The sequence below is a fragment of the Hyaena hyaena genome, unplaced genomic scaffold (assembly GCF_003009895.1).
Source record: "Hyaena hyaena isolate Hyena2069 unplaced genomic scaffold, ASM300989v1 scaffold_300, whole genome shotgun sequence".
Lineage (NCBI taxonomy): Eukaryota > Metazoa > Chordata > Mammalia > Carnivora > Hyaenidae > Hyaena > Hyaena hyaena.
Genome location: NW_024080933.1, coordinates 281,938 through 304,522, shown reverse-complemented (window position 1 = coordinate 304,522; position 22,585 = coordinate 281,938). Strand labels below are relative to the sequence as shown.

At 34.5% G+C, this 22,585-nt stretch overlaps 1 protein-coding gene across 1 annotated transcript in view; it reads right to left on the bottom strand.

Moving 5' to 3' along the window:
* The window catches only part of TENM2 (teneurin transmembrane protein 2), a 1,153,031-nt gene that overhangs the window by 864,626 nt on the left and 265,820 nt on the right, over positions 1 to 22,585 (bottom strand). The window contains 1 exon segment of the mRNA XM_039247655.1: positions 9,483 to 9,758. Coding sequence (XP_039103586.1) covers positions 9,483 to 9,758 — 276 coding nt within the window.

Here is a 22,585-nt window from a genome sequence, read left to right as displayed (position 1 = left end):
TGAAAGAAATTTGAAAAAAGGTACTATGCTAAAGGTATTATGCTATATCACTTCTAATATATATATATATGTTTCATATATATATTATGCTATATCACTTCTAATATATATATATGTTTCATATATATATATATGAAAGAAATTTGAAAAAAGGTATTATGCTAAAGGAGCACTATGTACCCCTTAATTATTGTGAGAAATACTGAATGCCATGGGAAAGCATTTAAATTTACCAAAAAAAATTAAGACTACATAGGGCATGCAAATCATAATGCCAACTCTATAAAAAAATTATAAAAATATTAGTATCACACACACATATATTTTTGTATATTTTACAAACTTAGGTATTTTACATATATGTATATTCCTATACCTGGAATCATATATTAATATGTTAATATATGTAACCACATAACATATACTTACTCTGGAGATCATAAATAAAAATGATAAAAATTTTTCCTTCAATAATTATAATGTTGGGATTTATTTCAGGAATCCAGATTGCTAAGTCTCTTTAGAGAGACTCTTTAGAGTCTCATGTCTTCTTGGTCAGACCTTATTTCCTGAGGATGAGAGTGTTCTTGAAAATCTGATCCCTGCATATCTGCTGATACATTTCTACTGCTGTCTAATAAAAATTACTATGCTCCTATTAGTCTAACTAGAGTCGGAATTTTATGGAAAAAATATTCCTGAAAAATCATTATCATTTTTACATCTTCCCTTATTCTCCAGCCACCATACAAATTGTTTTTAATTCATTTGGAATACCCATTCATCTCATTTCCACTCATATAAACTCTAACCCTCATTTACAACCTAATTAAAACTCCACCTCCTCAAAGCTGTCCCTATTATAACAGTCTGCTGACACATGCAATGTTTATTTTCTTATTTCCCTACCGAGAGTAGATGGAAATTTCTCTATAAATGTACAGAGGTGCTTGCTTTCTTCAATAAACAGTAAAGTACATATTTTTATATATCCATATAAGAAGTGAAAGTTGACACAGGGAATTGAGAGAAGAAAATAGAAACTCCATCAAAAAATAGTAAAGTATGATCAGTACAGATAGCTATGAACAGTAAGAAAGACAATCTCACAGGTTGCCACAAGATAATGGATTATCCAAATATTCCAAGGGGAGTCTGGCTCCTTAGACTTCATCTCCTGGGAAATAAAATGTCTAAAACAATATTCAGTTAACATTTTGTCACAGGCCTATATCAATATAAAACCTTTGGTGACACATCCAAATGTATATGGTTTTTCACTTATATAATCTATCATATGTGTGTGTGTGTTATATACTAATATATGCATGATAAAACATACTCAAAAACAGACATTTTAAAGGAGAAATGAACAGAGAAGTAAGTACAAACAGAACTTTTCATATTTTTCTGTACTCCAATGAGTCTTGTTGCTCAAATCAGATTTGCAAACCTAATCCCACTAATTTTAACGAGAGGGCAGAATGAAATAATAAAGAAAGGAGATCACTGATGCTATGACAGAGCCTAAAGTTCTGAGGGCAGAGGTCAGGGCTGGGAATGGAAGAGGGACATAGACAAATATATTTTATGTTGCAAAGAAATCAGCCTTGCCACCAAATCAAATACCATTATCTCTGACAGACCCACGCTGGCTAAGAACTCCCAGGAGGCAAGAATTCTTATATGGCAACAGAGAGAAAGTGAGTGCTTTTATGCGCATTCTGACTTGAGCGGATGGGACAGCATAACTGGGACAGTGGCTTAAGGCTTCAAGGGGAAGGATCCTTCGTGCAAGAGGAGCAATGGACATCAAGTCAAAAGAGAGTCAGCATAGGCCTCCCTTCTCTCTTTCCCCTAAAACTACACTACCAAATGTCTACAGTACTCATTTTGGCAATTTTGTATATGGCCTTACATTATTATATCCCTGGACTTTGATCAATTTGTGTCTCTTGATGTCCATCCTTCTCAATAATATCCCTTATCCCAATTTAACGCCCCCCTCCTAAACAGAGAACCTAAAACAGACACAGATATACAGAGACACACACCATGGTCTTGTGTAATGCTGACTGTCTAGCAGCCCGTCCTTAAATCTTTTCAGAAATAAAATAGGAATCCTCCAAATTAAAATGTATTCTCATCTGAGGTTACTTAGTTACTTTTCATCCATTCTAAATAAAAAACCCATAGTTTTATCAGCATCATGTATGTGTGTATTTTAAAATATACATAATTCACCAATACGCCTAACCTTCCAAATACCAATTTTCTTTCTTTTTAAAATTCATTTCAAAGATCTTTTAGGATCAGTGAATGTGTGGTAGCATATCTGGTGCATAAACCTCTTCTTGTGTCTAGATGCTCTGGGTAAGTTCATGCCCCTCTTTTTTATGTTTAACACAAGGAGAGATAGCGCTGTGGTTATCAGTCTTTTACTGTCCGCCGCAGACCAGCGGAAACCTCCATGGATGCAATTCTCAAAGAATGCCAATTTGGATATTTCAGCCCCTTCCATTAGTAAACATGCTTGAATTTCAATTATGTTTTCTCCTTCACAAATACCCTTGGGATGCTGAGAACTGGGAGTATACTACATTAAGAGCAAGAGCCACCTCTGAATAACACTCAGGGATCCTGCTGATACACTTGTAGAAGAGCATTTCTCAGTTTGTGGAGCACTGTTTCCAGTTCTTGTTCTCAACTCAGCATTATCGAACATTGCTCCAAGTCCTTCTCTCTTGGGGCATTGGAGATTTTTGTATGTCACCACACTTTCCTCTTCTAGCCTTTGCTTTATTGTCTTTCACTTCATTGTAACAGACTCCATAAACCATTTGCCTGATCAAAACTGAACATAATTAGAACAAAGTCATTTTCCTCCTCTTTAAATGGCTTCTTCCTAAAAAGCCCTGGGGTTTTCCTCAATCAGCTGAAATAGCTAAAGTTTTTAAAGTAGGTTTTCCCTCCATTTCTTAAAAGTCCACCTAGATACTTTTACATTAAAATAGCTTTCAGTATTTGTGTTGAAATCGGAAGTTCTGACTTTAAGGTTTTTTAGCACCGCAGAAGATAGGGATGGCAAATCATCCACTCCTCATCCTCTCCCACACGCATATAATTACTTTCTTAATTTTGCAATGAATTACTATTTTCATTTGATTTAATTTCATCAGAATACCTTAAAATTACTTTAGATATATGGTATAGCAAAATTAAGCCCATTTTACAGGTGAATCAAACTTACAAAAAAGCAAGCAATTTTACTATTTTAAACACATGTTAAATTAAGCTAACACTGTTGTTTCTAGCTTTCTTTCTACCATTTTCATCATCTCTGGTTGCCCAGCAAGTTGGATAGAAGTCAAGGCTGGTGACTCAAGTGCTCCAAAGGCTAAGCCAACTTTAAATAAGTGGAGTAAATTGAAGGGAGCTCAGGTAACCAGATGACATGGGCCCATCTAGAGCAACTATGGTTCCTATTTTTAATCCAATTATCCAGAAGGAAAGCTGCAAAAGTGTTCCTGGACCTTGTACATTTCAAAAGAAGCCAACAATAAAAAAATCTCTACTTAAAAATGTTGGTTAGTAGCGTCAAATTTTTGAACATTGGACTGACCAAATAAAACAACTCATGAACTATAGTTCATAACCTCTAGGTTAATGACAATTCTGACAATCTCTTCCCTTGACCTTTGGTGACCTTTAACATTCCTCAAACTGAGTTTAGGGAAACTGGGAAGGATAATTTTCAAGGTAGTTCTTTGGCTAGTGCTGAATAATTTTCAACATTAAATCACAAGTAACATTTTTAGCTTCAGGTATAAACATATACACATAATACCTACATATCTGCAATTTCTAGCCTGCTTACAAATCTATTACTTGAAATTTTCTCCTTCCCCTCACTGTGTCCTAGTTTCAAAATGGGTAAATGAGATGTCTCCGTACTTCGTATACAGCTTCACAAACCTCTTTAACTTCATATTTTATTTTGCACAGGTTCATCCGGAGATAGTTCTCTGTAGAAAATTTATCCTATCAACTTCCTTGGCTTTAACCCATTTTATTTACAGCTTTAATACTTGATTGCACATCTCTCCCAAATTTAAATTTAATTTGATCCCTGACAAACAACAACTAAACTAAAAAGTGACTGAACAATAAGCAAAAAAGTGAAGAGTTTTCTGAGTGAAGAGGCTTCTGGGGATGAAGTGACAAAAACAGTTTGCCTCTCACCCGGTGACTGCCTTTGCTGCTTAACTGAAGTCAAAGTACAGATATCAGGAACTCAGCAGCTTAAAACCAAGTGATTATCCACCAAGCCCAATGTCTCCCCGAAGGCCTAGAGATTACACGTGTAATAATCAGGCTGCCCTTGCCAAAAGTAAGGCTTAGTGCTTCGTTTTATTTATTGTATTTATTGAATGGAGCCATTCCTTGATAGCCCCCAGGAGCATTAACAAACATGAAAGCAACCACCAAAGGAAAGAAAGAAATATATAAATAACTGAAAACCATGCCACTAAAGTTTATAATCTGGAACATGCAGTATTGACACTCTTTCAAGTCCTCTGTTTTACTTTGAAGTAATGTGAGCATTGCTTCCATTTGCCAAAAACCTAAATATTTAAACTTTCAGGCAGGTCCCTCTGCAAAACTTATCAGTCCTTCTAAATGTACCCAGCCATGTGACAATGTGATATTACTGATTTCTGCATCTTGTCCTACATTACTATCAGCTGTATTTTAGCATTGTGATAATCATATATTTAAGACCCTTGTTAATAAACATTTTTGTAAAATAAGGTGCCTTTATAACCTCTAATATCTGAACTTTCAGGGAATTGAGTGGTTATTAAAATCATAGCATCCTTTCATTTAGCAGTAGACTGAGAATCTTTTGACAGGTGATATTTTTTTCCCCTGTCTTTTTCAATCCATGAGGAGTCATTTCACATTCCTTACAAATATTACTCTTTCAAATTTGCAAGCATAAGAAAAAGAAAGCTAAAAACACAATTTGAAATACTTGTCATCAAAATGGATTTAAAGTTTGTTTTGTTTTCTTCCATGTTTTTTGTTTTGTTTTCTTTTGTGTCTAAGGAATCAAGACAGAATTTTTTTCCATGGAAGATTTTTTTCATAAAGTTTGAATGGAAAAGAAATCATCCTTGTATAAACATGGGAAGCACAGTCAAGTATTACTACATTTCTGTAGCTCGTTTACTATTCTTATTCCCGACTTTAAGAGCAAAATTATGAGCCCTTGGCTATAATTATCGGGTGCTTATAGTAAGTTTTTATATCTGTTCCAGGCATTCTCTGTAAATTTTACAGGTGCGATGATGGGGAAGAAGAAAGAATTAGAGTGGATTATAAAACACAAAATAAATTTAAGAGTATGCAAGGATAATAGAGTGGGGCAAAACAGAAATCTGCTAGCAGGTCTTGGATATGCATACATACAGGCTGCTGTAAGGAATTTATTGAGGGGCTGCCTTTTGAAGAGAAAGAAAGAAGGCTTGAGAAACTCACCTCACATAACGAACGAATGCAGTCTGGTTGGTGGCATTAACCTATAGATATTGTTCCTGGTATTAAGGAAAAATCCTTTCTCCCCTCAGAGTTCGGTCTTCTTGCCTCAATTAACATGCAGTGAGTAGCCCGGGTGCATCCAAGCCCTCCCGGACAGAACCCTGAACACCTCTGCCAAGAGGACTCACAATCTAATGCAACCTGTGCTCCCCAAACACACTTTACACAAATCCATTATGTGCCAAGAGCCAGCTTGTTTTATAAATGCATTTTGTGAAACGCAATGAAGTTAACCCAACATTTATATTTTCAACCTCAAAGTACATTAGGAGAATTATATATTTCCCAATTGACAAGAGATGAAAATGAACATTGTCTTTATTTACTTTGGGTGGAAAAAGAGCAGGTAAAGGGAAGGTTAATTTTCTTCTTTATCCAAGGCCAGATTTAGTTTTCTATAATTTCTGGCTCTCTGTTCCACAGACAGGCTTCATTTCTTACTGTTTTCTTTTTTCTTTCTGGATTTCTAATAACATAACTAAAACTGGAATTATGCTGAAAAAGAAAAAAAACCAACTCAAGGATATTTTTAAGTCCCCAAGGTGAAGAAACCGCCTAAGGGAGTCAAGGGTACACAGACCAGATTTTTTACAGTGTGTGCTATTCTGCATTTTTAAAGAGGCAATTAGTTATTCTTGTGTATTAGTGACTGCCCCATTTTCTACATAACTCAGGTGATACAAAGTGCCTCAGAGAGGAAATATTTTAAGTGGGACATTTATTACCCAAAAAAGGGATGATTCTAATTTAAAGTCACTGAGAAAGCTGTTTCTATAGATGCAGTGAAATTACACAGCAGCAAAAACTTGGGCTCGCTTTTCTCAACTCTCATTGCCATTTCTAACTATGCCGTCTTTAATTTAAAGACAGAGTCAAAGAACCTGATAAAACCACCTGGGCCTGAGAGTTGTATTTATTTAAAGCAAGCAAAGCTAACACAATGTTAACTTGGTGGCCATACAGTGAGTATAAGATGCAGAGCTGTGAAGGAAAAAATAAGGGTTGGGGGGGGCGGGGCATAGGGACAAATTTATCCTGTGTTCAGTATGATGGGATTTTCAAGTTACCAAGTAACTAGCAGGTCATTTTTGTCAAACAGTAGCATGCAGGAAGTACTGTTGGCAGAAGAGGCTTTTATTACATGAGTCTGAAGGTTGGATACCCATGTCGTACTATAGAAAGAGAATCTGATTTTTGAGATCTGCCTTTGCATTCTAACTCCGCTTAGTGAAACCACAATTGGAATTTTTAAGTGCAATGTTTAACTAAGCACTATGAACATCTAATTACCCCCAAGATCCCACCATGAAAATGAAACGAAAATATATGGGATACAAAGAAAAGATTCATTTTGTGAGCACATATCTTTAAAATCTGAAATTGAATCCGAGAGGTTCTTTCTCAAAGTACAGATTCTTTAACTTCCTCTTCAAGAGAGGCATACCTAAAAGGTTATTGATTTGGTTCTGAAGGACAGAGTGTTTATTATGGAGGAAGCCATTGTGGGGTATAAGTGTGAGAAATTAATGATGGCTTTGTAAGTGTCCACGCTGTGGTGTGGAAGCAGTGAGGCAACTGTGAATCTATATGATAATACATTCCCAAACTTCATAAAATCAGTCATGTGAAAATGCATTGATTTCTTTGCGAGCTAAACAGAATCTGTCAAAGAGAAAGAGAGAGAAGTTTACTGAAGTTAACACCTCAACCTGCAGAGTGGATCACACCTCACTTTTTATTTGCTTAATGAGTTTATGACGGAACATGCAAAATCTCTTATTTTTATTTTTGGCCCCAAATGAGAACAGAACATGAATTATGACATCCTCAGAATATGCGGAATACTGAAAATTTAAAAAAAGAGGAGGAAATACATTTTATCTGTACATTTTAAGAACAGCCCTCTTTCATCTAGGCTTCAACTCTGGCTTCCTTACCTCTTTTGTGTCCTGCCAGATGCAGGCACAAAAGAGTCACTCAGTACATCCAAGTACAGATTTCTATATTTCTGACCACAATATAACTAGCATTACAGGAAAACATCAAGACACTAGTCTCAAGGGTTTATTTCCTATCCATATGTAGGGATTTATTTAGACTCCCAAAAGGTGAAAATTGTTCGTATATGATGTTTTAAAGAATATTGGAAAAAAGAGACTACCTTTGGTCTACCAAATACATCATTAATTATAAAATTCTCCTATCCATAGTTCTAGGATAAATAGTTCTAGGTAAATTCAAGGCAAACATTATTTTCTCCCTTTGCTTCACTAGAAAACTCTCTTTATTAACTTCTTAAGATATATATAGGTTTAAAAAGAGAGAGTACAGATTCTATCAATATGTCTACATTTTGTACAGATGGTTCCCATGAGACCAGTGAGTATACCACCATGGAAGCTTTGCAAGAAGACCTTATTTAAAATGCGCCATATATCCTTGGATTACAAGCGATTTTATTTATTAAGCCATCAAACTACCTCCATTTAAATAGTACTGGACACACACGGCTTTGAAAAAGTACATCAGTAAATGGATTCAATGTATGCCTTTATGAATACTTCCAAAAGTAATTTCCTATCAAATAAGTGCCTTAGAGTGTTGAATGTGCCAAGTGTCAAAAATTTGTTAAAATTCAAAAGGAGTCAAGTATAGATATTTTCCTTGAGTGTGCACCTTGATTAGCTACACGAATGGAGGCTTAAGTAAGACACATCTCCTTGTCCCCACTGTTGAATAAATTATTTCCAAATTAAACACAAATTAAAATGCAACAAAGTGACATCTTTTTGGATATATGCGACTTACCCAGGAAATGATGTATTTTCAACACAGTTTTGAGATTAAATGATATTTAGCCATGCTTTTGCATTCACAACAAGCTGTCCGCCTGCAAATTTCTTTTTCTTCTTTTAAATGCAGGAAAATACTTAAAGCTGCTCTAGTAGAAGTTTATAATATTTTCTATAAACATTTTTAACTGATCTGTTTGTAAACATTTTAATGGTAATTCTTTCTGCAAACACACAATATATTCATAACAAATCGCATAGCATTTGATGTTTTCTTCATAAATCAACTGTACCTAATGCAATTTATCTTTTAAGAGATGTTTCTGACTAAACACAGTTCTGAGTCACTAAGAAATCCACAAATAAGCACCTTATCTCATTAATGACTTGCTGAGGCCTCCCTATATTTACTGCTTAATGATCGGAAGCATTTAATTTTCAAAGTTTCATTAAAACCCATCTACAAAGCTGATGGATAAGCAATAGTGATTTGTGATAGAAGATGTGGGAAGCCATTAACCTACATAGGTACCAAGGAGGAAAGTGAACATAGAAGAGAATACTTTTTTTGAAGACAAGTCTCTTCCTATTTGTCATTATTAAAGTCCAGAGCATCTGTTCCAGGTTTGATCTTCAATACGGATATGAGGCATTGCCGCCTGGAAATGAAAGTCTAAGATAAGGTAGGATTCTTAAGAGATCTTCATGAAAAAAATAACCTAGGTTGCCATTTACTGGGAAGGGGAAATCAATACAAAGACCTAGAAACTTGTGGCAAGAGGACATTTTCTAGGTATAGGTCATAGTTTATCAAGTTGCCTCTTTTGCAATGTAATTTACTTGCTAATAAGACCAACTGACTATAGCTGAATACTGTGTTATCATCGAAATGTGATTTTAAAATTCTCTCCTCATTTCTTGTGTGCTTGAGGTTTGCCGGTTTATTTTTCCCGAGCTCAGAGTGGGTAGGAAGGTCGATTTCAAAGAAAATGAATGGTTTTGTACTCCTCTTTATTAAAACACAGACATCCCAAATGCCACATTGCGCCTTACCCAGAACATTAAAAGGTATTTAAGAAGCAGGCCTACCGTTCTCATCATCTGACTTATTTTCGTTGTCAGAATCGGTCAAAGTAAGGGCTGAGTTCTCACGACTGGACAGGCCGGAACTGCGTCTGGATTTTATCCCTCTCCCCCACAGTCTGATGGCGTGTTCTGGAGACATCCCTCCCTCTGTGTCGGAGTCGGCGTCAGACCCTGTGCTCAGAGAGTAGCCCTGATGAAGGATCCCCATGTCAGAACAGTAGCCACTTCGGTGTGGGGAGGGCTCACACATTCCCAATTCCGCAAGGGTGAAGTTAGTTCCTAAGGTGACAGCAACAGAGAGACTGATTACAAATTGTGAAATGCTTTACAAAATTAAAATTTATTCTTAAAAAAGCAGACGGATGTTTTTCCCATCCAAAAAACATACCAGATTATGTTAGATATATAGAGGAATATATGAGCATGGGTATTAAGGATATTGGGGTAATATCTAAAGTAAATAAATATCTAAGATTAATTTTAATCCTAGGTCAGAATGCTCAGCTTTTACTTCAAAAATGTTGCAGCATGTACTATTTTCTAGGTAGCACATGTAGCTGGAAAAAACACTGGATTTAGAATAATAGCTAGTATATACCAAGCGCTTACTTCGCTCTGGGTATCGTTTGGTTTTGCAACTTTTATTTTACATTTTTAAAGGTGACAATGACTTTATGAAGAAGATAATATTATGTAATCATTTTGTAAGGAAACTGAGGAACAGAGGAACAGAGAATTTAAGTGACTTACCCAAGGTCACACATCTAGATTGTAGCAAAACATGGATCTGATCCTTGAGCAGTCTGTCTTCATGTCAAAGAACCTTAATCCTCCAATAAATGTGAGTGGTGGCCAGGAGACCTGGGTACGAATCCCAGCTTCCCACTGGTAAGTCTCATTGTGGCAAGTCTGTTACTCCTTGAGCCCCAGTTTTCTCATCTGTAAAATCTGGGTATTAATCTCTTAAATTCCTCTCAGGATCACTGTGTATCTTCTATGTGATAATACACACCAAACTTTTTTTTTTTCTTTTTTTTTAGTAAACTATGTAATGTATTATTTAGTTCCGCATCTGGGGGATGAAAAGCCAGTCCTCATGCTTTTAAATGATATCAAACAAAGTCTGTTTGCTCACACAACTTAAAGCCACAAGTAGGTGTCACCTATGGAGTGTGAATGTGTGCACAAAGCAGAGGCGAAGAGGCATTTATTGAACGTTAATATGTCACCATGTGTTGGTCATGTGACCAGGCAGTTGATAGGCTTTCGATCTCATTTAAATCTCATAATGGCCCAACAGTTTAGGTGTTGAACATTTTACAGAGAGGTTAAATACTGTGTCCAAGGTCATGCTTAGGCAAGTGGTAGATCCAAGATACACTGCTAATTTGCAGATTGCAAGCCTTTGCTTATTCTACAATGTGAAATGATCTCAATCAAAAACCAGCCTGCAATATTCTGGCACAGTGAATGCTCTATCTATGTGTGTGTGTGCTTTAATACTGCAGCTTCTTAACAGACATTTTAAGCTTTCAATGCAAATTAGATGGAGTCTTGTGGTACACTCTATTTACTGACATATGAAGCTGATTTCTTTCTTTTTTGTCTCTAGTCAAGCTATGGACAATGGGAAAAATTCAGTGAAGAAATGCACTTCAATGCTATAAATGAAGAAAACCTTATAAATAAAAACAAAGCCATGGTTTTACTTATGTATATTGATTATATTAGGGCCAGTCCCTATCAATCATATCCCCAAACTTATGATATAACTTAACTGCTCTGTGATCCTCCACATACATGATGTTATTTCTCAGCTTTCATTTTTTAAAAAAGCACAAAACAACTGTTTGTATTAACCTAGTGTGACTTTACTTTGTAATAGATATATATTTTTATTCTGAGGTTTTATTTTCCTTTCTTTACTATATGTTGATGTTCCACAGCCTTTTTTTTTTTTTAGCTGTGTAAATAATACCAAACCCAATTTTATACATAATAGTCTATGCAGAATAAAACTTATTCATTGGAGAGCTAACCCAAGCAAAACTTCTTTGGGGATGGGATAACTTCCAGTAATGGGCAGGGAAGAGGGACATCCTCACTGCCACCAGCATGGTCCCAAGTGCTGTTATTTATTCCCTGCACACATTTTATCATGCTGTCTGAAATCCTCTGCCCAATGTACTCTGTTCCAGCTTACATCCCTGGTAATTAGGTATTGTCTCATAATTGTACACTAAAATTTATATTTCCATTTCAGTAGTCTATAAAACAAAAGTTAAGATCATATATGTATGATATGAAAATACTTTCCTATTTTTGTTTTGTAATTCTTAAGTAAACTAAATATTAAAATTCTCCCTTCTTGTTTTTAGAGCTCATGTTTGCTCTGGACAGTCATGAAATACTAGGCTCCTTTACCTTTAATAAAAGAAAACAAGACAAACTAAAACATACATGTTTTTATTCAACATGTGGGAATTTTTAGCTATATGATTCCATTAGAAATGGAATGTGAATATATTAAGGCAACTTTCCTGATGGTTTTCCCACATCTCATTATCTAGAACTAGCTTCAAAGACCTCCTCAGGAAAAGAGAAACATCTGTGAGAGGAAAAGAAGCCTCAGTTTTCAGAGCATCCCATGTGCTTTTCAATCTGGGTACTCGAAGTAATAGGCAATAAGCCTAGGGCATGGAAAGCCATGGAATAAATATAGTCTCCCTTCTTTGGTTATCAAATTTACTTGATGATAAGAAATTAAAATATTATTTTTCGGTTAAAACAAATATGATCATCATAAATCAGTTAAAATTTACATAAGTTTTAAAGCAACCACAAATGTTAGAAAAAAGTATATTTCAAGTGTTTCAACTTTAAGCATACAGCCTCCGAGCCACAAACAAACGACACTGTAAAAAAAATTGGAAGTATTATACTAAATTCACCAAGAAGAAGTAACTAAGCTCACACTGGCTTACAGGAAGCGAGATTTTCCTCTAAATTTAGGAAAATTTTCCTCTAGACTTCTCAAAAATATTATCTTCTAAACACCTCATCTTCATCTTCCAGTAGGACCACAGTTCGCCAATGTTACCGATTTCTCACAGTTCTTAGTTTGGTGGTTTTGCCCTCAACTAACTCAAAGAAGCGGAATTCTATTTTAAGTATCTGGGACAGATTCTGGACCATGCCTTTCCCAAGTATGCTGGCTTAACATATGGAGTCGGTGAGCCACATACACATTGGAAAGGAAAAACTGATCTATCTTTTATTAAATCATTCAACAAACATTCATCATTCCTGGTGCTATGATAGGCATTGGGGATATAACAGGGAGCGTTATAAAAATAGAGCCTATGACATTTATAGTCTAATTGGGAAAGAGACATTAATCAAAGAATCACATAAACAGCATACAATTTATACAGTGATAAACATTATATAGGAAAAGGACAAGGAGCCTTGAAAGGTCATCTAGTGGTCCCACTATTCATTCTTTCACAGCCTGCCCAACAGATATTCATCTAGTGGTGGACTCACTACTTGGAGGGACTATGAATTTACTCCATGAAGTTATCAGGCCCCCCTCAATTTGCTCTTACAGTACCGTTCCCAAACACTCCTCTATATACATTGATTTCAGACAAACGTTTTTCATGTAGTTTGCCTTACAGTACAAAACCCTCACGTCATACCCTTCAGCTCAGAATGGAAATAGTATAGGGGAATTTTAACACCATGCCAACTTATTGTTTTGCACTTACTTTGCTCATTGATGGAAGGTTGGTTTTGCTTTAATTCATCTTGTATAATTATGTCTTTATTAAGCTCCATGGCAGCTTTGAATGGAAGAGAGAGACTAGTCATTGTGTGATTCTCCAAGCTAAGATTTCTAGTGGAAAACAGTCAACATTTCTTTCTTTCTTTACTTTCTTGCAGAAAGATAGAAAGAGTCATACTATTTCAGTATTCATGAAATACATGTTTACCTTCTATCTGCTTGAATCTCTCTGATACCACATTAAAGTGGGGATGTAGATGATGTTTTAAACTTATTTCATCTCAGGTATGTGTTTTATGGTTGTTACTAATAAACTTTCCAGTGTGGCCCCATATTACATTATCAAGGTGAAAGTCACTATTTTTATAGATGAATGATCGCACAAAATCTATTTTCACATCATGGAATTTTAGTATAATTTAAGGTGTTGGGAGAGAAACTTAATGTCTAAATATTGTTAGGTGGATCAGGATAGCAGCACACAAGTGTTTAAAAATAACTTTCTTGAGAAGTCTCTTTTACTTTAAGTTGTCTTTTTCTTGTTCATAATCTCAGTGTGTAACTCAGATCCTCTCCAAAAATTTTTAGAGATATATTCGGCAATAGGTATCAAGAGTAATCCACTGGCCAACCAGTTGTGCTTGCGAACACAATTCAAAGGAAAGATATGTCAGCACACTGTGATCATGGCTTTATTTTCAAAGTTTTTACCAACTTCTCACACTTCGAAATAACCTTTAACTAGGAGAAGCACATATGTCGCTAAGTCAGAATTATCATGTCATGGTAATACCAAGGAATACAAATAGCACTGGAAATGTCAGCATTTGAACAGATTTTCTACTATGAGGGCAGGAAGATAAAAGTTAACTGTAGTAATAGGGGACTACAATACAGAAAACTTTTATTATCTAAATATTAATTATGCAAGTCCCCTGAATTGAAGAGATGAAATTCTACACACAGAAGCAAAAGTTACTATGAAAACATGAAAACAGTCACTAATGATCACTTATAAAATTAATCCCCACCATCCCCACCCACTTACTGCTAGTATCTCTTCTCATATCAACCACCATATCAACGTCTATGACATTAGGTAGCTGCTGATAACCGAAAGTAATATAGTGCCAACCTGAAACTACATTGTAATGCTTGTAAAGATGCAGATTTCCATGAAGTCATTAAAAGTGATGCTGAAAAACAGTAGGATCATAAGCAAGACCACATAATTACCATGATCTAACAGAATTAACTTGTTAACAAGAAACCTAGAAATGCATGTTAGCATGATGGATTCTTTAAAAGATGACTTGACAGACTTCCGGCTCTGGATCAAGATAAAATTCCACACTTCTCTCTTCTTCTCCCCCTAAGTACAGCTAAAATCCCTGAACAGTACATATAAAAACCGCATATGTGGCTCAGTCGGTTACGTGTCCAACTTCCGCTCAGGTCATGATCACACCGTTCGTGGGTTCGAGCCCTGCGTGAGGCTCTGTGCTGAGAGCTAGCTCAGAGTCTGGAGCCTGCTTCAGATTCTGTTTCTCCCTCTCTCTCTGACCCTCCCCTGCTCACGCTGCTCACTCTCTCTCTCTCTCTCAGAAATAAATAAAACATTAAAAAAATTTAAAAAAAAAAAAGAGTTTTAAAAGGGTTGAGACTAAGATAGACTTATTAGGATCCTGAGACCTGAGTAAGGATATGGTTGTGAGTTCCCGTTTTTTTTTTTTTTTTTATGCCTTATATATCCCAGACCTGGTGTTGGAGAAATCCGCATATTAAAAACATCAGTGCAAGCAGACAAAATAAGCCAAGAGTAAAGCCTACTGTAATTAAGGATCCTTCTTTACCTCCACAAACACCCCAGGATAGAATCAAGAGGAAAGCCAGAATTTCATCCTTGTCCAGTAGAAATGAGCCTTCCTAGACACCCTACACAAAGGTGTTATTGGTGGCTGTAAGGAGATCCTGGACTTCCATTCCCACCTGTGGTTATGAAGCACCCCTTCCTTTCCCTGCTGGTGTCAGAGAAGAATTAATGTTAAATTTCCTTTCACCACCACTGAAGGATTTGTGAGGGAAATGTAGTAAAGAGGTGCCCTTCTCTTTCTAAACCAGGTTGGTAACTGCAGGGTCCTAGTGAAAAGTCTGAAAACCAAACTCAGCTCAGAGGCAAGAAAGCATCACTTCTCAGTCCACACCCCCTGCCTCATCAAAGTAGGCCAAGTGAGGAACTTGGACCTTCACATCCACCTGGGAGGCAAGCCTCAGTGTTCCATTTTTCCCACTGGCTTGTGTCAGAGGAGTCCTGATGAAACAGAAGATTTAAATAAGATCCAGAGTTTCAAAAAGTAATCGCCAGGATATAATAAAAAAATCACTCATCATACCAAGAATCAGGAAAATCTCAACTTGAATGAGGAATGATAATTATTTAAGTAAAAGGTTAATGAGCAGTCCTTAGGTAAATTAATGAATTCATCATTTTTTATAAAATACAACTGTGATCATGCTACAAAATTCAATATAAAGTGAAGGATGTATAATTCAGTCATGCAATTTTGTCATAAAATGTGTACATTATGCCCCCCAGAAAAATTGTTATTCTCTATCTTTTTTAATAATTATAGCATAGTTGGAATACTAAATTGTGTTAAACATAAAATCAAATATATTTTTGCTAATCAGTTTTCTTTTCTGAAAATAAAGTTTACAATAAATAAGTTTTACTATTTAATATGAAATATTGATTTTTTAAAAACACTGAATCCATTTTAAGCGGCCTTTTCCTAGCATCATTTATCCTAAGACAAAATAATCTCTTGTAAATAAACATGGGTCACTTTTCCTGAGCAAATGTTATAGTTTACATTTTCAACTAAGAAATGAGTATCAACTCCAAATTTTCTAACAAGTTTAAGAAAAGGATATAAATTGCAATGTTGTAGTTCTTTTTTTAACATAGGAAGTGAACTAATTTGATCTGATCCCCTAAGCTTTTGCAGCAAAATGTTATCCAGAAAAATATGGCAATTATAAGTGATAAAACATAACTTTTAATTTTGGTCACTCAAAATGTGTCACCAAATTGTGAGCTTATATTTAGTACCAATATCTTACATTGAAATTGGAGCAATGATTGACATATACAAGCTACACAGAATAATTAGTTACCAAAAACTTACCAATATTATCTAAAATATGATTTTCAAATAATCTAAAATCTACATATCTATATATGCATTGATAACAATTTTGAAAACCACTGCAGAAACTACTTATGAATTTTAATGGTTTTTTGGTTGTGTGTACTAAAATTCTTCACATAACCTCCTTCCTAATGCCCTTCTAAAGTTCATCTGATTTTACATATTCAGATATTTTCACAAATGTTGACAAAACTATTTGGTGGCTTAAAACTACAGACTAGGTGTACATGGATTATTATTCATAAAAAATTAAGTCAACTACTTAGATTTCACAAATGCACTCTAAGAATAGTAATTTTCTTTTGTGTATAGCATCTAAAATGTTAATATTTTGATATTTCTAAACTTTTAGATTAATTATGGTCTAGATGGTTGATGGGCATTAAAGAGGGCACTTGTTATGATGAGCACTGGGTACTGTAGGTAATGAATCATTGAATTCTACCTCAGAAGCCAATATTGTACTGTTTGTTAACTACCTAAAATTTAAATAAATAAAAAAGGAAAAAAAAAACTCCATCTAAATGCGTGATGTGTCACAACTGTCACAACTTTTAGCTAGAATCATCCCCATGTCAATAAACACATTCTAAACCAAGGAAACATCAAAATGGCTAGTGACGACAGGAGAGTTTCCAATATCCTTGGTTTCTTTGTAAGCTTTATGACTTCAAAGTGAAAGGTGAAGGCGGCATTCTCCTCTGATATGGTGGCATTTTGACTGTTCCAAACTGAACAAAGCCCAAATTGGAAAACCCTAAGCAGCTACAACAAAAGGTTCTGCTGAGCAACTGCCCTTTCATAAATAGAAATGAAATACCCAGTAACTTAGCTAGCTGGAGATTACTTTTTGCTAATGAAAATTGCAAAAAAAATGAAAAAAAATTAATTCCGGTATTAAAAACTATACAAATCAGTTGTCCTACGCAACAGCTTTACAAAGGTGTATAATCATCTGACCTCATGAGACTCTGACTCTTCAAACAAATTGCTTTTAGAGAGAGAAAAAATAAATAAATACAAGGACAATAGTGAGTTAGCAGTAATAGTCTGGCTGTTCTATACTTGAGAACTATCAGAGGAGCTTACATTAACTGAGGAACTCAGAGTGTGGCAGGAACTGTTCTTAATGCATTCACGTACAATTTTCAAATTGATTAGGACAGCAGCCCTTTAAAATTGTCACTATGTAGGCTAAGGTGAAAGTGGATATTCCTGAGTTTGTTTAAAAGAAAACTTTGTTGAACATAAATTCTTAGAGTTATTTCTTCATATGAGTCTCTATTTTATTCATTTATACAATAAACATACAAATAGCACCTACCTTCATAGGGTTGTTGTGAGCACTGAATTATACAAGGCAGGTAAAAATGCAAACACTGCCAGCCACAGAATAATCTTACAACAAATACAGGTATTATGATGATCATCTGTTTACAGATGCAGAAATTTTATTTTTTTAACAGCATTAACATTTTCTATTTTCTCTTGAGTTGACTTTGAAAGTTTTGGAATAGTTGATATTTCTAGGAATATGCTCATTTCACCTATATTTTGAAATGGATTGATACAAGGTTACCAAGTATTTTTGAATCCTTTTAAATTTGTTATATTTGTAGAAGGTTGTCTTTATTTTCATTTTTAAAATCTTTTTAACACTTATTCATTAAAAAAATATTTAACATTTATTTATTTTGGAGAGAGAGAGAGACAGAATGTGAGTGGGGGAGGGGCAGAGAGAGAGAGAGGGAGACACAGAATCGGAAGCAGGCTCCAGGCTCTAAGCTGTCAGTACCGAGCCTGACGCAGGGCTCAGACTCACAAACCACAAGATAATGCCCTGAGCTAAAGTCAGACGCTTAACCAACTATGCCACCCAAATGCCCCAACATTTATTCATTTTTGAGAGACAAAGAGAGACAGAGCACTAGTGGGGGTGGAGGGGGCAGAGAGAAAGGGAGACATAGAATCTGAAGTAGGTTTCAGGCTCTGAGCTGTCATCACAGAGTCCAATGTGGGGCTTGAACTCATGAACCAGGAGATCATGACCTGTGTTCAAGTCACTTAACCAAGTGAGCCACCCAGGCGCCCCCTCATTTTCATTTTTGACATTACTTATTTGCACTTTCTTTTTAAAAAAAAATTAAAAAAAATTATTTGAGTACAGTTGACATACACTACATTAATTTCAGGTGTTCAGTGTAGTGATTTCCACATGTCTATGTGTTATGCTCTGCTTAACCAAAAGTGTAGCTACCATTCTTCACCATACAACACTATAATGGTATCGTTGATTATATTTACTATGTTGTATCTTTTACTCCCATGATTTATTCGTTCTTTAACTGGAAGCCTGTATCTCCCTCTGTCCTTCCCTCATTTTGATTATCCCCTCTGTCCCTTTCGCTCTGTAAACTATCAGTTTGTTCTCTATATTTGTAGGTCTGATTCTGCTTTTGTTTATCTTTTGTGGGGAGCGGTAAAATTCATATTAAGAGTGATATCATACATTATTTATCTCAGTCTGATTCATTTCCTCTAGATCTATCCATGTTGTCAAAAATGGCAATAAAACTCATCCTTCTTAATGGCTGTATAATATTCCAGTGTGCATATGTGTGCACACACACTACATGTGTCTTATTAGAAATACCATATGATCAATAATTCTACTACTGGGAATATACCCAAAGAAAATGAAAAGATGAATTTGAAAAGATACATGCACCCCTATGCTTACTGCAGCATTCTTTATAATAGCTAAGAGATGGAAGCTACCTAAATGTCCATCAATAGATGGATTTATTTTCTTTATTTTAACTGGATTGGTTTTTTTTACCAAGGATTAGTTTTATCTTTCAAAAAACACATTTTTGATTTTCTGATTCTGTATGTTTTTAAGTTTATTAACTTCTACCCTTACATATACAAATTATTCTTTTCCCCTCCTTTGAGTTTATTCAACTGTTCTTTTCCATATTTTTAAAATTTGAATCTTTACATCATTAATATTCAGCCACACTACTTTTTTATTATGAATATTTCAGACTATAAATTTTCCTCTAAGCACCGTTTTCACTTCATCTGTCAAGTTTTGATTCACAGCATTTTCATTGTTGTTCAGATCTAAACACTTTATACATCTTTTGCACCTATTTATTAAGTTTCTAAATGTACTGTGATATTTTGTATATATTTGTTTCTGACTACTAATTTAATTCTATTTGGCTAGAGAGAAAATTTTTATGTTACTAAATCTTTGGACAATTTTGAAATTTGTTTTATAAACTGATAAAGTTTTGATTAGTATTTTCCATGTATCTAAGAACACGTGTTCTCTAATTACTGAAGACAAGGTTCTCTAAATTTCAATTTGACCAAATTAATAATTGGGGGTTCAACTCTTCTATATACTAATTCTTCTCTATGGTTTGCTGTTTGCTTGTGTTATCAATAATTGCAAGACAAATGATAAAATTTCATACAATAATTGGTGTTTCTCCCCACAGTTGTATCACTATCTGCTCTTTATCTATTAAAGGCTTTATTATATGTGTATATAGGTTTAGAATTATTACAGATTTCTGATGGATTGAATATTTTATCATCAGTAGGTAGTGACTATCTCCAATTAACATTCTTGAAATAATATCTGATTTTATTATTAGCTATATTTTATAATGAATTTGCTCATTTCATCTAAATTACTATAGTTTATGACAATACCTTCAAATATGTGTAGGATCCATAACTATATCCTTTGCTTAATTCTTGACTTGGAGTATTTGTGTATTTTCTCTTTTATCTTGATCATTCTTGCTAGGGATTTATCAATTTTATCAGTTTTTAAAAGGATAAGATTTTGTCTTCAGATTTTTCTTTTATTGTTTATTTTCTACTTCTTTGATTTTTGCCCTTAATTGTGTTTCTTTGCTTAACTTAAGGTTTTATTTGCTCATTTTTTTCTAGGTCTTGAGGTAGACCTATAGATCACCTATTTAAAAACAGTATTTCTTAAATAAACAATCAAGCCTATATACTTTCCCTACTCACCTGCATCCACAAATTTGAATATATTGTACATTATCATTCTATTTCAAATATTTTCTAGTTTCTCTTGTATGTCTTTGACACATGGGTTACTTAGAAGTGTGTAATTTTATTTCCACTTATCTGGACTTGTCTAGATTTCTTATTTTTATTGATTTCTCACGTAGGTACTTGATGGACACAGAACAGACTCTGCAGAATTTCCTCTCGAAAATCACTGAAACTTACTTTGTAGCTCAGAATACAGTAGATGTTGCTGAATGTTTCACTGAAAGATAGTGTATTTACAGTTGTATGTTGTGTTTTATAAATGTCTATTTGGTGGAAAGAAATAACAATGTTGTTCTCTAGACCCTTACTGATAATTTTGGTTTAGTTATTTTATTAGTTACTGAGGAAAAGGTTGAATCTTTAACAAAGTATGGACTTTTCTTTCTCTTTATACTTTTGTCAACTTTTCCTCTCTCCCTTCCTCCCCCTCATCCAACTATCCCTCTTTTCTTTTTGAAACTGTTATTAGACACATATACTTTTACCTCTCCAGGGCTAACTAACACTTTTTATCGATTTCAAATATCCATCTTTGTCTCTGTAATCCTTCTTGTTTTAAAGCCTATTTTCCTGATATAAAATAGTCAAGCCAGCTCTCAGGTTTTCTGTATGCAGTAAACATATCACATCTACTTCTGTTTCTTTACTTTCAACTTTTCTGTGTCTGTATTTAAAGACATGTTTTTGTGAACAGCATATATCTGGGACTTGGTATTTATCTGAGACATTTTTCCTTTTAATTGTTGTGACAGCCCATTTATATTCATGTAATTATTGATATGGCTGGATGTAGGTTCATCATTCTGCTATGTTTTTCCTATCTGTCTCTTTTTTTGGTCATTCCTTTCTATACTTTCTTTCCGAGCCTCACTTGAGTTAATAAGTTTTTTAATTTCCATTTTAATTTTTCTATTGACTTTTTAGCTATCTCCTCACATTATTATTTAGTGGTTACTTTAGGGATTACAATATGTATGGCAGGTCAGTCTATTCTGAATTCTGATCTTTATATGCTGCTCCTTCAATTTCTGGGAATTCATTATTCCTTTTTTCTAAAAATTTCTCAGCCATGGCCTCTTAAATATTTACTCACTTGTATACTTTTTATTCTCTTCACTAATTAAACTAAGTATTATCCTCCTCTCTACATGTCCCTATTATATTTTTTAATCTCTTTTCTCTCTTTGCTGTTTGTTGCTAATTTCTTCTTGCTATTTTTTCCAGTTGACTAATTCTCTCTTTAATTGTGCCTGCTCTCATATTTACTGTAAGAGCTCAACTATTTTTTCAACAATTATGTATTTCATTTATAAAACTTATATAGCTTTTTAAGTATTTCTGTTCAGTTATTCTGTTATCTTCTTACTTGCTAATTTGCATATTATACATAGTTAAGAGTATGGATCTAACAAATTATGTTTTAGAACTTCAAAGATCAAAATCAGTTGTTCTTTGATTTGCTTGCTCTTAATTATGAAGGTCTGTTTTCTTACGCAATTAATTATATTTATTTTAGCTGACATTGGTTTATTTTAATTTTCAAAACTCACAGGGGCCTCAAATGAAGATTTTTCCTTCCTGAAAATTTGTATTTGCTTCTAAGACATGTGGTACTATTATCATATATCTCTTTCATGATTCCTGGTTAATCTTAGTTTCATGTCCTCCTTCTTGCTCTAAGTCCAAGGTCCAATCCCCTAAATGGAGGTCTGATATCAGTCTTTGCTCTCAGTGAAGAACTACCATAGGCATGGAGTTCAATCTTCAGATTTCTAGCTTTAGCTCATTTTTAAAATTTTAATTTTGTTTTCATTTAGCTGCTTAGAGATTTATCTTACTCATTGTGAAGACTGTATTATTGTTGTGTGGATCAGGCTATTTAATCTACATTTCAATTTTCTCACTTGTAAATGAAGGAAATTATAGCACTGCTTGTCTCATATGGTCATTGTGTTAATGACAAAATGGAATATTTAGAATATTCCAGAACAAAGTCAAAAGTCAAT